At 39.6% G+C, this 16114-nt stretch overlaps 1 protein-coding gene across 1 annotated transcript; it reads left to right on the top strand.

The window, feature by feature from the left end:
• Nucleotides 1-1582: 1582 nt before the first annotated feature.
• LOC129632849 (eukaryotic translation initiation factor 1-like) lies at nucleotides 1583-2231 on the top strand. Its single transcript, XM_055554558.1, has one exon. It carries the CDS (start codon nucleotides 1720-1722, stop codon nucleotides 2062-2064), a length of 345 nt encoding a protein of 114 aa, XP_055410533.1. The 5' UTR covers nucleotides 1583-1719; the 3' UTR covers nucleotides 2065-2231.
• The last annotated feature ends 13883 nt before the right edge of the window (nucleotides 2232-16114 follow it).

Genomic DNA, 16114 nt, shown 5'->3' with positions numbered 1-16114 from the left:
AACACTTCAGAAAAGAGAAGATTTATGTGAGGGGTCTGGACAGAGACAGGAAATATTTTCACACAAAATGTTTCTCTATCACTTCTATAGATAACCATGTGAATGAGATAAAAAGCAGCCCCTAAATCTCAGTGACTTAAAATAACAAAGGTTTATTTCCTGCCCCATTGAGGGATGTCTGGGGGTCCTGCCTCCACCCTGACACTGACTTTGCCCTGTGAGTCAGTCTGGACTTGCACAAGCCAATTCTTCTGCTCAGATCAAATCACAAGGCTGTACTTCAAGTAACTGGTACAATTGTGCATGTGCCTGAAGACAAGAGCTAGGATAATGGTGCAAAGCCCCAGTGGCTCTGACACTATTTTATATACTTACAGTCCACAGAATATCCTAGGTTGCAGGTTTTGTTTCCCTTTCAGTACTTTAAATTTATTATGCCACTCCCTTCTGGCCTGAAAATTTCTACAAAAAAATTAACTGATAGCCTTGCGGGAATTCCCTTGTATAAGACTCTTTGCTTTTCTTTTCTCACCTTTAGAATTCTCTTTTTATCTTTAACTTTTACCATTTTAATTATGATATGTCTTGGCGTGGACCTGTTTCAGTTCATGTTGTCTGGGAACCTCTGTTATTCCTGTACCTGGATATCTGCTTCCTCACTCAGGTTCAGAAAGTTTTCAGCCATAATTTTATACAATACATTTTCAGTATGTTTCTGTCTTCTCCTTCTGGGAACCTTATAATGTGAATGTTGATACAACTGATGTTGTTCCAGAGATCCCTTAAACTGCTCTCATTTTAAAAAAGTGTTTTTCTTTCTGCTATTCTGGTTCAGTGATTTCCATTTCTCTATATTTCAGGCTACTTATGTACCTTTCTGTATCATCTTGTTTACTGTTAATTCTTTCTGGTGTGTTTTTCATGTAAGTTTTTGTATTCTTCAGTTCTGATTCTTCTTTTTATATCTTTTTTAGTTCTGTGTGAAAATTCTCACTGTGTTTACCATTTATTTTCCCTAATTCAATTAGCATTCTTATTACTAATGCTTGGAACTCTTTATTTGTAAATTGTTTCTATTTCATTAATATTTTTTCAGGAGTTTTCTCTTATTCTTTCAATAGAAATGTATTCTTCTTCCCCTTTTTTTTTTCTCTTAACTTTCCCTGTCTCAATGAAATTCGGTGAACCAGTGACCTAATGTGGTCTTGAAGGGGTGTCACTTTGTAGGAGCATCGCTACATTGTCTGCTTTGGTGGGAGAGCTGGATCTGGTGTGAGTGTGAGTCACACGTCCCAGGGTATGCTGACAGCTGCTGCCTTGGAAGAGGTGGGCGTGGAGATGAAGAGGCTGGGACCACGTGTGAACTGCGCCTTCTCCTCTGTTCAGTGGCCAATGGCACCATATTTGGAGTAAGGTCAGGTCCCAGTCTGCTGAAGCAGAAGTCCTGAGGCTGGGTCTGAGCTAGTTCTGTTCTATTTAAGGGTGTGCTCTCCCCGCATGACAAAGAATGTTCAAACCATCCTACAATTACACACATGTCACGTTAGTAAGTTTATGCTCAAAATCCTTCAAGCCAGCCCAGTCACTGAGCCGCCGCCGAGGACTCAGCAGCCTCCCCCTTGAGCCCCCTCGCTTCCCGACGCTCCGTCCCCCCTGCCCGCCTTCTCCCGCCGCCGCCTTCCGCAGGCCGTTTCCACTGAGGAAAAGGAATCGTATCGTATGTCCGCTATCCAGAACCTCCACTCTTTCGACCCCTTTGCTGATGCAAGTAAGGGTGATGATCTGCTTCCTGCTGGCACTGAGGATTATATCCATATAAGAATTCAACAGAGAAACGGCAGGAAGACCCTTACTACTGTCCAAGGGATCGCTGATGATTACGATAAAAAGAAACTAGTGAAGGCGTTTAAGAAGAAATTTGCCTGCAATGGTACTGTAATTGAGCATCCAGAATATGGAGAAGTAATTCAGCTACAGGGTGACCAGCGCAAGAACATATGCCAGTTGTTCCTGGTAGAGATTGGACTAGCTAAGGACGACCAGCTGAAGGTTCATGGGTTTTAAGTGCTTTTGGCTCACTGAAGCTTAAGTGAGGATTTCCTTGCAATGAGTAGAATTTCCCTTCTCTCCCTTGTCACAAGTTTAAAAACCTCACAGCTTGTATAATGTAACCATTTGGGGTCTGCTTTTAACTTGGACTAGTGTAACTCCTTCATGCAATAAACTGAAAAGAGCCAAAAAAAAAAAAAAAAAAATCCTTCAAGCCAGGCTTCAACAGTATGTGAATCAAGAACTCCCAGATATATAAGCTGGATTTAGAAGGCAGAGGAACCAGAGATTAAATTGCCAACATCCATTGGATCATAGAAAAAGCTAGGGAATTCCAGAAAAACATCTACTTCTGCTTCACTGACTACGCTAAAGCCTTTGACCATGTGGATCACAACAAACTGTGGAAAATTCTTCAAGAGATGGGAATATCAGACCACCTTACCTGCCTCCTGAGAAATCTGTATGCAGGTCAAGAAGCAACAGTTAGAACTGGATATGGAATAGTGGACTGGTTCAAAATTGGAAAAGGAGTACATCAAGGCTGTATATTGTCATCCTGCTTATTTAACTTATACGCAAGTATATCATGTGAAATGCTGGGCTGGATGAAACACAAGCTGGAATCAAGATGGCCAGGAGAAGTATTAACACCGTCAGATATGCAGATGATACCACCCATATGGCAGAAAGTGAAGAGGAACTAAAGAGCCTCTTGATGAAGGTGAAAAAGGAGGGTGAAAAAAACTGGCTTAAAACTCAACATTCACAAAACTAAGATTGTGGCATCCGGTCCCATCACTTCATGGCAAATAGATGGGGAAACAATGGAAACAGTGACAGACTTTATTTTCTTGGGCTCCAAAATCATTGCCAATGGTGACTGCAGCCATGAAGTTAAAAGATGCTTGCTCCTTGGCAGAAAAGCTATACAAACCGAGACTATATAGTAAAAAGCAGAGACATTACTTTGCCAACAAAGTTACATATAGTCAGAGTTATGGTTTTTCCAATAGTCATGTACAAACATGAGAGTTGGATTCTAAAGAAGGCTGAGCACCAAAGAATTTATGCTTTTGAATTGTGGTGCTGGAGAAGACTCTTGAGAGTCCTTTGGACAGCAAGGATATCACACCAGTCAATCCTAAAGGAAACCAACCCTGAATATTCATTGGAAGGACTGATGCTGAAGCTGAAGCTCCAATACTTTGGCCACCTGATGCCAAGAGCCAACTCTTGGAAAAGATCCTGGTGCTGGGAAAGATTGGACATGAATTTGAGATAGTGAAGGACAGGGAAGACTACAGTGCTGCAGTCCATGGGGTGGCAAAGAGCTGGACATAACCTAGTGACTGAACAACAACAATGATTTCAGAGACCTGAATAGCATACTAGGGAATTTTAGATAAAATGATAAGCCCCAGAGTGTGCTGTTGGGACTTCTGTACATCTCAAGGTTTTGAATTAAATGATTATGCATAATCATGAGTATTTACATGGCTCTTTCCTTTGATTCCAAGTTTCTGTGATAGATTGCAAATTAATGTTCCCTCCAAATGGTTTGACAGAGATCTAGGGGAAGAGGAAGGCGGTGTGCCAACATTATGGTTTGGGCTGCCTTTTTGGGTGGAAGCCTGCCTTGTTCCTACCAGCCTCAAGACACATCATGTGTCCAGGCTGTCATAATATTTATTCATAACAGCTGGCATGTGACAGAGTGAGGTCTGTGCCTTCATTCAAATTAGACCCATGACTTGGTTTATTTGAACTGGTACAGAAGAAGAACAATTTTTATACAAAATGACATCTGGGAAAAGAGGTACTTGCTTTTCAAAACACCAATGGCATCGTAAATTCATGAGTTTTGGGGACCACTGCAGATGTCTGAATGGGAAATAACACAAAGAGACAAAAACGAAAGAGGAATGGATTCAAAGGGTATTGTACCCTGGTTCCCTTGTTGTTTCCTGCAAAAACCTGAACTAACGACCGATTTTCTCTCATTAGTCGAGCAGGGCCAGAGGAGAGCGTGTGGTATAATGGATCTAATGCTGCAGTGTCACCCACTTAATGACTGTGGTCATTGATGAGAGAGTTGAGCTTTTGGAAAGTGGCTGGCTGGACAGGGAAGGCAGGAAGGGGACATCTCCCATCAGAATTCAAGACTCTTGTGTTGGGGGTGCCATGACAGAAGTGTGATCGTTTGTGGACTGTATTCTGCTGGGCGGGTGGCTGGGTGTCCCTATATTATCCACTTGAGGTCCCTGATGTCTATAATGTCTATAATGCTGTGGAAGCCATAGATTCTTTCCTGTCCCTGCCCAACCTCATTGGTCAGACACAGTAGCTTTTCAGTCGAGACTAGACTAGGAGGGATATGGGTCACAGGAAGAATCAATCTCTTGTTCTTTCGAGTGCCGAGGAACCTTCCTGTCCTTCACTACTGAGCACTTTTAGGCAAATAATATTCCCTGATGCTAAACAATACACTTATCCATATTTCATAACACCTGGTCCTCTCCCAGTTCATCCAGAGACTTCCACTGCACAGGGGAGGTTATGATTATAGCAAAAATGCAAAGAGAGTGAGTTAAGAGTTTTACCATTCCAAAGTAGACTCTTAATGTAAATTCCAGAGACAATAGTTATGAAAGAGAAAGGCAAAGCCTGTTTTCAAGAGCTTTTTGAGAGAACTGTTAGAGGTGTTTTGTGTGATTTTAGTATATAAAGTGAGGATATTTAACTCTTTTTTTTTTAATGCCCTGCAACCCCCTTAGCAGTTTGGAGGAGCCTGTGGATAACTTCTAAGAATATATGTAGAGCATAAAATATAACACATTAGTTATATAGTTATATATAAGTTATATAACTTTCTTGAAATACAGTTAGAGAAGAAAAATAAAAGCCTAGGGAGCGTAGTTCCAGGGGATGGAGTGGTCAAATGCTGCTCAGCTGTCAAGCAAACTGAGCTTTGAGGAGGGAACATTTCACCAAGAACAGAGGTCTTTAGGGAATTTGACAACTGTAGTTTCTTTGGAGTGGTGGGGAAGACTTCAGACCGCAGTGAGCTAAGAATGCCCCAAAGGGTAGGAGAATGGAGCAAAGTGTTCAAGTCACTGGTTGTGAAAGGAAATCAAGAGAGATAGGATAATGGCTGGAAGAGATTTGTTCAGTAGAAATCTTTAATTCCAAGAAACAGAAAACCTAAATCAAAGTGGCATAAATACAAATGGAACTTATTGCTCTATGTGGCTGGAATTAGATGGTGATGTCATCTGAAACTGAAGGGAACATGGCGAGACCATGTTTTCAAGGGAGTTGGGGGGCTCCTAGGGAGGATGGGAAGGGAGGCCACCAGTGGAGAGGAAGTCATAGTTGACAGGAGGGCCCACTGGAGGTAGGAGGTCAGGGGTATGACTTAGCAACTATTGCTTCCTCTAGTGCTTGAAGGTATAAATCACTCATTGCCGAAGGGTTTCTGTAATTTTGATAAATATTGCCATGCCCTCCCCACTGAGTTCATAATATTTTTTTATATTAATGTTATATCACTGCATAATGAATTATTGCCAATTTAGCAGCTTTAAAAAACACCCATTTATGGTGTCACAGTTTCCATGCATCAGGAGGCTGGGTGCAGGCTAACTGGGTCCTCTGCTCAGTGTCTGAACAGGCTGACATCAAGGTGCTGTCTGGGGCTGCAAACACGTGAGGTGTAGGTTCTTCTTCTAAGTTCATGTGTTGTTGGAAGAATTTAGTTTCCTGCTGTTGTAGGGTTGACTTCTGATTTTTCAGCTGGTTGTTGGATGGGGACTACTTTCCAGTCATTGCCATGTGGCTGATTCTCCCATGTAACCATTTACTTCTTCAAGGCCAGCAGGACAATCTCTCTGACTTCCTCTTGTTAGGGCTTACTTGATCAAGGCAGGCCCATCTAGGATAATCTGCCCATCAATAAACTCAAAGTCAACTGATTAGCAACCTAGTCATAGAAATGAAATCCCATCACATTCAAAAGTCTAGACAATACTTGAGGGGAGTGGATGATTCAGGGTATCAGGTGATAATCTTGAGGGTTTTTTAGGATTCTGCCTATAGCATTTCTATAATTGCTTTTCTTTTTCTAAGGTAGTAGTGAAAGTGTTAGTCCCTCAGTCATGTCCAATTCTTTTCAACACCATGGACTGTACCCTGCCAGGTTGCTCTGTCCATGGAATTTTCCAGGCAAGAATATTGGAGTGAGTATCCATTCTGTTCTCCAGGGGATCTTCCTGACTCAGGGATCGGAGTCGGATCTCCCACATTGCAGGCAGATTCTTAACAGAGCACGGCACCTTCATTTTACTACTGCTGTAAATTGAACAGTTGGTTCCCATGTTTCACTCCCCTGTCAGAGCATTATATATCTGCGTACCTGACATGACTTTAATGTGGGGAGAGGATAATTATCCACCCTTGGTTTTGACATTGACCAGGTGACTCGCTTGGAACAATTAAGGATATGGTACTAAGAAGGTGGCAAGTTTTCAGATCCAAGTGCAGACCTAGAAGGAACAGGAGAAGGAGAAGAAAGAAGGCTGGAGAAGAGACAGACTGCAGGGCAGTCCAAACAAAGTTTTGTCCAGATTCAAAAGCAATCCTTGAGCCAAAGCCAATTAAGGGGCCCTTTATCTTTCAGGAATGGATCTGCATTGCAACATTTATTCCCGATCTCAGTCATTGGCCAGGAGTAACCGAAGGGAAATGTGTCCCCATCATGAATGTGGAGGTCAACACACAACAGCAACAATGGACTCCTTCAGTCAGTTCATTTCCCTGCAGCAAGATATCTGAGTGGTGCATTCTCATACCTCCCCTGGGCAGAGACAGGTTACTAGATGTGATGTGGACAGGGGTTTTACAAAATGCTTCCTTGGTGAACCTGCCATCTGATATTGCTCTTGTTGCCACCTCTCCAGTAGCTAACATGAGATGTGTGTAGCAGAGACACCCCTTCGAATCTGCAGAGTCGTGACTGTATACCTCTGAGACTTTGTGGTTGTTATACAGCAATAGCTGACTAATACAATGGCTTAATGAAAAATGTCTTATAAAACATTCTTCAGCATGATAAACTAAAAAATGGTTAGATTTTATATTCTTAAGGCAAGAGGGGGAAGTAAAATGTGTGTAGAATCACACAATTAAAAGAACTCTGTATTTCTTTTTTTAATTAATTAATTTTAATTGGAGGCTAATTACAATATTGTATTGTTTTTTGCCATACATTGACATGAATCAGCCATGGGTGCACATGTGTCCCCCATCCTGAACGCCCCCTCCCATCTCCCTCCCCATTCCATCCCTCAGGGTCATCCCCATGCACCAGCCCTGAGCACCCTGTCTCATGCATTGAACCTGGACTGGCAATCTATTTCACATATGGTAATATCCATGTTTCAATGCTATTTTTTCAAATCATCCCACCCTCGCCTTCTCCCACAGAGTCCAAAAGTCTGTTCTTTACATCTGTGTCTCTTTTGCTGTCTCTCATATAAGGTCATCATTACCATCTTTCTAAATTCCATATATATGCATTAATATACTGTATTGGTATTTTTCTCTTTTACTTACTTCACTCTGTATAATAGGCTCCAGTTTCATCCACCTCATTAGAATGGATTCAAATGCATTCTTTTTAATGGCTGAGTAATACTCCATTGTGTATATGTACCACAGCTTTCTTATCCATTTGTCTGCTGATGGACATCTAAGTTGTTTCCATGTCCTAGCTATTATAAACAGTGCTGCGATGAACATTGGGGTACATGTGTCTCTTTCAATTCTGGTTTCCTCAGTGTGTATGTCCAGCAGTGGGATTGCTGGGTCGTATGGTAGTTCTATTTCCAGTTTTTTAAGGAATCTCCACACTGTTCTCCATAGTGGCTGTACTAGTTTGCATTCCCACCAACAGTGTAAGAGGGTTCCCTTTTCTCTGCACCCTCTCCAGCATTTATTGTTTGTAGACTTTTTGATAGGAGCCGTTCTGACTAGTGTGAGATAGTACCTCATTGTGGTTTTGATTTGCATTTCTCTGATAATGAGTGATGTTGAGCATCTTTCCATGTGTTTGTTAGCTATCTGTATGTCTTCTTTGGAGAAATGTCTGTTTAGTTCTTTGGCCCATTTTTTTGATTGGGTTGTTTATTTTTCTGGTATTGAGCTGCATGAGCTGCTTGTATATTTTTGAGATTAATTCTTTGTCAGTTGCTTCATTTGCTATTATTTTCTCCCATTATGAAGGCTGTCTTTTCACCTTGCTTAAGTTTCCTTCATTGTGCAAAAGCTTTTAGGTTTAATTAGGTCTCATTTGTTTATTTTTGCTTTTATTTCCATTACTCTGGGAGGTGGGTCATAGAGGATCCTGCTGTGATTTATGTCAGAGAGTGTTTTGCCTATGTTCTCCTCTAGGAGTTTTATTGTTTCTGGTCTTACGTTTAGATCATTATTTCATTTTGAGTTTATTTTTGTGTATGGTGTTAGAAAGTGTTCTAGTTTCATTCTTTTACAAGTGGTTGGCCAGTTTTCCCAGCACCACTTGTTACAGAGGTTGTCTTTTCTCCATTGTATATTCTTGCCTCCTTTGTCAAAAATAAGTTGTCCATAGGTACTTGGGTTTCTATTTTGTTCCATTGATCTATATTTCTGTCTTTGTGCCAGTACCATACTGTCTTGATGACTGTGGCTTTGTAGTAGAGCCTGAAGTCAGGCAGGTTGATTCCTCCAGTTCCATTCTTCTTTCTCAAGATTGCTTTGGCTATTCGAGGTTTTTTGTATTTCCATACAAATTTTGAAATTATTTGTTCTAGTTCTGTGAAAGATACCATTGGTAGCTTGATATTGAATCTATAGATTGCTTTGGGTAGTATACTCATTTTCACTATATTGATTCTTCCAATCCACGAACATGGTATATTTCCCCATCTATTTGTGTCGTCTTTGATTTCTTTCATCAGTGTTTTATAGTTTTCTATATTTGGGTCTTCTGTTTCTTTAGGTAGATTTATTCCTAAGTATTTTATTCTTTTCTTCACAATGGTGAATGGAATTGTTTCCTTAATTTCTCTTTCTGTTTTCTCATTTTTAGTGTATAGGAATGCAAGGGATTTCTGTGTGTTAATTTTATATCCTGCAACTTTACTATATTCATTGATTAGCTCTGAAATTTTCTGGTGGTGTCTTTAGGGTTTTCTATGTAGAGGATCATGTCATCTGCAAACAGGAGAGTTTTACTTCTTTTCCAATATTTATTCCTTTTATTTCTTTTTCTTTTCTGATTGCTGTGGCCAAAACTTCCAAAACTATGTTGAATAGTAGTGGTGAGAGTGGGCACCCTTGTCTTGTTCCTGACTTTAGGAGAAATGCTTTTAATTTTTCACCATTGAGGATAATGTTTGCTGCGGGTTTATCATATATAGCTTTTATTATGTTGAGGTATGTTTCTTCTATGCCTGCTTTCTGGAGGATTTTTTATCATAAATGGATGTTGAATTTTGTCAAAGGCTTTCTCTGCATCTATTGAGATAATCCTATGGTTTTATCTTTCAATTTGTTAATATGGTGTATTACATTGATTGACTTGTGAATATTGAAGAATCCTTGCATCCCTGGGATAAAGCCCACTTGGTCATGATGTATGATTCTTTTAATACGTTGTTGGATTCTGTTTGCTAGAATTTTCTTAAGGATTTTTTCATCAATGTTCATCAGTGATATTGGCCTGTAGTAGTCTTTTTTTGTGGCATCTTTGTCTGGTTTTGGTATTAGGGTAATGGTGGCCTCATAGAATGAGTTTGGAAGTTTACCTTCCTCTGCAATTTTCTGGAAGAGTTTGAGTAGGATAGGTGTTAGCTCTTCTCTAAATTTTTGGTAGAATTCACCTGTGAAGCCATCTGGTCCTGGGCTTTTGTTTGTTGGAAGATTTTTAATTACAGTCTCAATTTCCATGCTTGTGCTGGGTTTGTTAGGATTTTCTATTTCTTCCTGGTTCAGTGTTGGAAGGTTATAGTTTTCTAAAAATTTGTCCATTTCTTCCAAGTTGTCCATTTTATTGGCATATAGTGGCTGATAGTAGTCTCTTATGATCCTTTATATTTCTGTGTTGTCTGTTGTGATTTCTCCAATTTCATTTCTAATTTTGTTGATTTGATTCTTCTCCCTTTTTTTCTTGATGAGTCTGGCCAATGGTTTGTCTATTTTATTTATCTTCTCAAAGAATCAGCTTTTAGTTTTGTTAATTTTTGCTATAGTCTCCTTTGTTTCTTTTTCATGTATTTCTGCCCTAATTTTTACGATTTTTTTCCTTCTACTAACCCTGGGTTTCTTCATTTCTTCTTTTTCTAGTTGCTTTAGGTGTAAAGTTATGTTATTTATTTGATTTTTCTCTTGTTTCTTGAGGTAAGCTTGTATTGCTATGAACCTTTCCCTTAGCACTGCTTTTACTGAATCCTATAGGTTTTGGGTTGTAGTATTTTCATTATCATTCGTTTCTATGCATATTTTGATTTTTTTTTTGATTTCTTCTGTGATTTGTTGGTTATTCAGAAGCATGTTGTTTAGCCTCCAAATGTTTGTATTTTTAATAGTTTTTTTTCCCTGTAATTGACATCTAATCTTACTGCATTGTGAACTGAAAAGATACTTGAGATGACTTCAAATTTTTTGAATTTACCAAGGCTAGATTTATGGCCCAGGATGTGATCTATCCTGGAGAATAAGAACTCAGTATTTCTTATATAGATGAGTAAACTAGGCTCTACGGAGGTTAAATGGTTCACACATTAATTTACAAATGAAAAACGAAGTTAGACTAGACTGTGTCTCTAGGTATACATCCATTGTCAATAAAGCAGATACTGGGAACTATTGTTTCCTACACATGAAATAGATTTTAAATCTCTTGAATAACACTTGATCATAACTGTTTTTAATTAGAACCTGAAATGGAATTACTTTAAAATGGAATGTCAATTTTATAAGAGTTGAGTCTGATTTTATAGTATTTTGACTTTCTGAGATAGGAAGATTGGAAAGAATTAAAAGCAGGAGGGAGAAAATATGGGTGTGTTGGAAAAGACATAGGATTACAGAGATCATCATGTGGAAGTTCAGAGCCTCTATGTGTGTTTTGTTTGGCAGAGAACTTCTCTAAATTGAATGTGATGCCTTAGTAAGGGTGGGTATTCTCCTGGTCCTCTCAATTCCAGCATCTTCTATTATTTTATACCTGGCCTACTTCACTCGTTGATTGCATCTCCTTGGACCCTGAGGGTATTTGAGTTCACAATGATCTAATATGATGTTATCCTTGTATCCATAGTGCCTCAATTAGTGGCTGCTACATTGTAATGCCTCAATTCACTAATTCATTTATATATTCGTTCAAGAGTATCTAGTCAGTGTTGATTTGGACAGATGCTACTCTAGGTTCTTGAACAAAATTAACAAGGATTCCTTTTCTCATGGAGTTTGCTTTAAATAGATAATATGCACAATAAGCAAATTATATACAGTATTAGAAGGCAACAAATAGTGTAGCAAAAGAGAGAGCATGGTGAAGGAGAAGATTTTGTACTTCTAAATCAGATGGTCGGTGTAGACCTCATTGAAAACATAACCCTTGGATATTTGAGCAAACACTTGATGGAAATGGGGGAGAGGATTTTAAAGAAATTTTTATTTGGGTACAGTTGATTTACAATACTGTGTTAATTTTAGTGGCACAGCAAAGTGAATCAGTTATACATACACATGTATCCACTCTTTTTTAGGTTCTTTTCCCATATAGGCCATTACAGAGTATTGTATAGCATTCCCCATGCTGTACAGTAGGTCTTTATTAGTTATCTACATTCTCCATAGTAGAGGTAGAGGATTTTGGAAGTGAGAAAATGAGGAGATGAGTCATTCCTATGAATTGAAACACTTTTATGTAAAACATCTCACAAAGATAACTTTTCTGCTTCTGAAACAATAGAACATATTTGATGCTTGTTTCTTACATTTTTAAAGTCCAAGTCTTCCCTGTTCCTACACTTTTCCTAATACTTCAGGCACCATCATAAGAAGTCAGCTTGCATCTGCCTCTTCCTAGAGTTTTGGTGTCACCCAGGCTTATCCTAGCATTCTGGAGTGACGTGTAGACTTTCTTTGGTAGAGAGAAAGTGGAATGAAGTGTTTTTTTTTTTTTTTAAGAGGAATCTGCAGGTAGAAAGAGGGAGATGGGCACCACGCCATCCAGAAGGCAGGATTGCTTCTGTTGTGCAAGGGGCATATTTTACCCATATGGATGGTTTCCATTAAACAGAGCTGGAGCTGAGCCACAGACAGTAAACAATTTATGTTGAAGGTGGTGGAATAAACCACGGACTATCTATTGAATCACAGTCTCAGGCTTTGACCGGTGTAACCAAGTCCAGTTGAAGCTTCCAATTCATTACTGGGAAGAACTTTCTTGGAGAAGCTGAGGTATGCATTATCAAAACAAACCTGATCCAGAACTCAGAATTTCAGAGCTGCAGAATTCGTTACGTTGGGGAAAGAAGGAAAAAAAAAAAAAAGCTTCTCCTTCAGACAGCTATATTGTTGTAAAAGACCCCAGGGATTAGAGATGATATCTGATCTGGCATTCAACACTGGAACACAGTATTTGTACCCAGACCCTGTGGCCTAATTCTTGAGATTCAAAGAGGTGGTTGCAATGTTTATGCTTCAGAGAAGGAGGCTATGAGAATGGGCACCATTTCAAAAATGTTGATTTTGGTAAGTAATCCTCAATAAAAAGGCTTTTTGTTTCTGTCCCTTAAGAAGAAATGGCAATCTTCAGCCTCAGCGAGCCTGAGGCTGTATCGAGAGGACTGTTTTGTGTACATTTGCTCTCAGTTGTCAACACCAACGCAAAATATAAAGAAAGTCTTGTCACTCCTCAGGAATTTCTGGGGTAGAGCTCGCATTTAACTTTTCCGGGCATGTTCATGTGCTTTGGGTAATATTTTGGTCATTTCTATCTAACGAATTGCTTTCTTTAAATCTGGTGGTGGGTGGAAAAGGAGGAGGTGGGATTGACAACTGGGTGTGGAGTGATGCTAAGTTTAAATTTTGTCTCTTTTGTGAATAAATTATGGCCCTCATCCAGCAGGGTGAGGGGACCTAAGACAGAAGGACCCACATCCAACCGAATGTTAGAGGAATGAACTGATGGTTGAAGCCAAGGTACTGGTTTGAGTTTCGCCTGAAGCAAACCCAGCTTAAGGATCCTAGTGCATGTACTTTTCTTGGAACAGAGTAAAGACGTGGCTAATGAAAGGAAGGTGGCCAAGAAGACAAGCTACCCCTTTGGGTGATGGATTTACTTTTTGTGGGAGATTCTGGGAAATGACATAAAACAGAGCCAATCCAGTTTTCTCTCCACACATTAACATACTCATTGATCCATTTATTCAATGGTTTTTTAAAGATTTTTTTTTTTTCTGATCTGGACCATTTAAAAAATCTTTATTGAATTTGTTACAATATTATTTCTGATTTATGTTTTGTTTTTTGTTTGTTTGTTTGTTTTCACTGCAAGGCACATGGGATCTAGCTCCTTGATTAGCAACTGAACCAGCACACCCTGCTTTGGAAGATAAAGACTTAATCACTGGACCACCAGCGGGAAGTCCCATCAACAAATATTTTTGAGGGTTGCTCAGGCCAGACACTCTTCCAGGCACAGAGTGGATACATTAGTAAGCAAACCAAAAATCTATGTCCTTAGGTAGCTTTCATTCTGGAAGAAGAGAAAGACAAACAGGAAAATTTAGTGAAGTCTAGACCTGTGTTGTTCAACATGGTAGCATGTAGCCAAATGTGCCTATTGAGCCTTTTAAATGCAGCCAGTCTAAACTGAGATGAAATGATAATAAAGATATATGGGGTTAGCTAAAATATGGTACCAAAATTAATGTCACTGATTTATTTCTGAAATGCAGCTACTAAGAATTTTGAACTGATGCTTTTGAACTGTGGTGTTGGAGAAGACTCTCGAGAGTCCTTTGGACCACAAGGATACCAAACCAGTCCATCCTAAAGGAAATCAGTCCTGAATATTCATTGGAAGGACTGATGCTGAAGCTGAAACTCCAATACTTTGGCCAGCTGATGTGAAGAGCTGACTCATTTGAAAAGACCCTGATGTTGGGAAAGATTGAGGGCACGAGGAGAAGGGAACCACAGAGGATGAGATGTTTGGATGGCACCACCGACTCGATGGACATGGGTTTGGGTAGACTCCAGGAGTTGGTGATGGACAGGGAGGCCTGATGTGCTGCCATTCATGGGGTTGTAAAGAGTCGGACACGCCTGAGTAACTGAACTGAACTAAAAATTTTAAATTTACACTATGTGGCCTATGTTCTAGCAGCATTAGTTTCAGCTGAAAGCTTGTTAGAAGTGCAGAATCTCTGGTTCCAGCCAGACCTGCTGAATTAAAGTCTAGTTTAGCAAGATCCCCAGGCAAGATGTAGGTATATCAATATTTGCAAATTAATGATCTATAGCATATACCTGTTAAGCGTTAAGGTGAAGAGAAGAACAGAGAAAGAGGATGGTAGATGATGGTTTTGTTTCATCCAATTTTAGATGTGGTGAGAGTGTCCTTTCTCAGTCTAGGGTAAGTCCTCACTAGGAACATAATGCATCTAGAGGGAGGGATGGAGCAGTCACGCAAATATACTTGGAAATAGAAAGCCATGGGCGGATTTTGAGCAGAGGTATGGCATGATTTGACTCTCATTTCAATAGGAAGGCTCTGGCTGCATGTTGATAAGAGATCGTAGTGGGTCAAGAGTTAAAAACAAAATTGACAGATTTTGATTGATATTGATACTACAATAGTCAAGAGATCATGGTGGCTTTAAAACAAGGGGGTTGGACATTCCTGGTAGTCTAGTGGCTAAGATTTAGGGGGCCTGGGTTCAATCCCTAGTGAGAGAACTAGATCCCACATGCTGCAACTAGAGACCCTGAGTGCTGCAACTAAGATGGAAGATCCTATGTGCTGCAACTAAGACCCAGTGCAGCCAAAAGAAATAAATAAATGTTTTTAAAAAAGACATCATGATGGCTTGAACTCAAGTAGTAGCAATAGAGAGAATGAAAAGTGAACAGATATATTGATTATTTTGAAAGCAGATTGAGCAGAATTCTTAAAGTGTGTGCTAAGTCACTTCAGTTGTGTCTGACTCTTTACGACTCTATGGACTGTAGCCCCAGGTCCCTCTGTCCATGAGGACTCTCCATGTAATCAATGGTAATTAAGATATTTTGGCCTGAACAAATGGAAGAACGCAGCTGTCACTTCATGGGATAGTAGGTAGTAGGGAAAGAGCAGATATAGGGGAAATACTAGAAGCCTGGTTTCAACAAAGGAAGATTGAGACAGTTACTGATGTTTAAGTAGAGTTTAGGTAAGATGGTAGATGTATGAATCTGGGATTCAAAGGAGTGATCTAAGCTACAGATATAAATTAGAAAGATTTTGCATATAGATAATAATTCCACAAGACTGGAAGAGATCACAAGAGACTGAGAATAGATAGAAATAAGAAAAGGTGAAGGACTCAACTCCAGGACATTGAAATATTTGGATGACAGGTGGAAGAGAAGAACCAGTAACGGGTGGTCCAAGAGGTGGTAGGAAAACTGTCAGTCAAAACACTCTCTCACTTTCTTCCATAATCACAGAGTACGTAGGTAGATCATCCCAGCGTTGGGACTGAGGCTTCAGGAGACAGAGATGAGACATGCCTGCCACCCTGCCCAAATCACAGATTCAGGATGACAATGAATGACCATTGTTGTTCGAAGTCAGTGACTTGTTTTCCAGCCATAAAGAACTGAAACTTGATTATGTTAATGTATTACATTGCTTGCTTTTATGCTTGCTTCTACTGCTGCTTTTCAGCAGCCATCTGTCAATTTAGATTATGTTCTTATTCTCTTTCTTTGTGCTTTTATTTTGTATTCTTCATCTTTTGTGTTTTCCAGT

This window comes from Bubalus kerabau, chromosome 18 (assembly GCF_029407905.1).
Source record: "Bubalus kerabau isolate K-KA32 ecotype Philippines breed swamp buffalo chromosome 18, PCC_UOA_SB_1v2, whole genome shotgun sequence".
NCBI lineage: Eukaryota > Metazoa > Chordata > Mammalia > Artiodactyla > Bovidae > Bubalus > Bubalus kerabau.
Note: the sequence above shows the minus strand (reverse complement) of the source record. Positions and strands in the feature narration are given on the sequence as shown.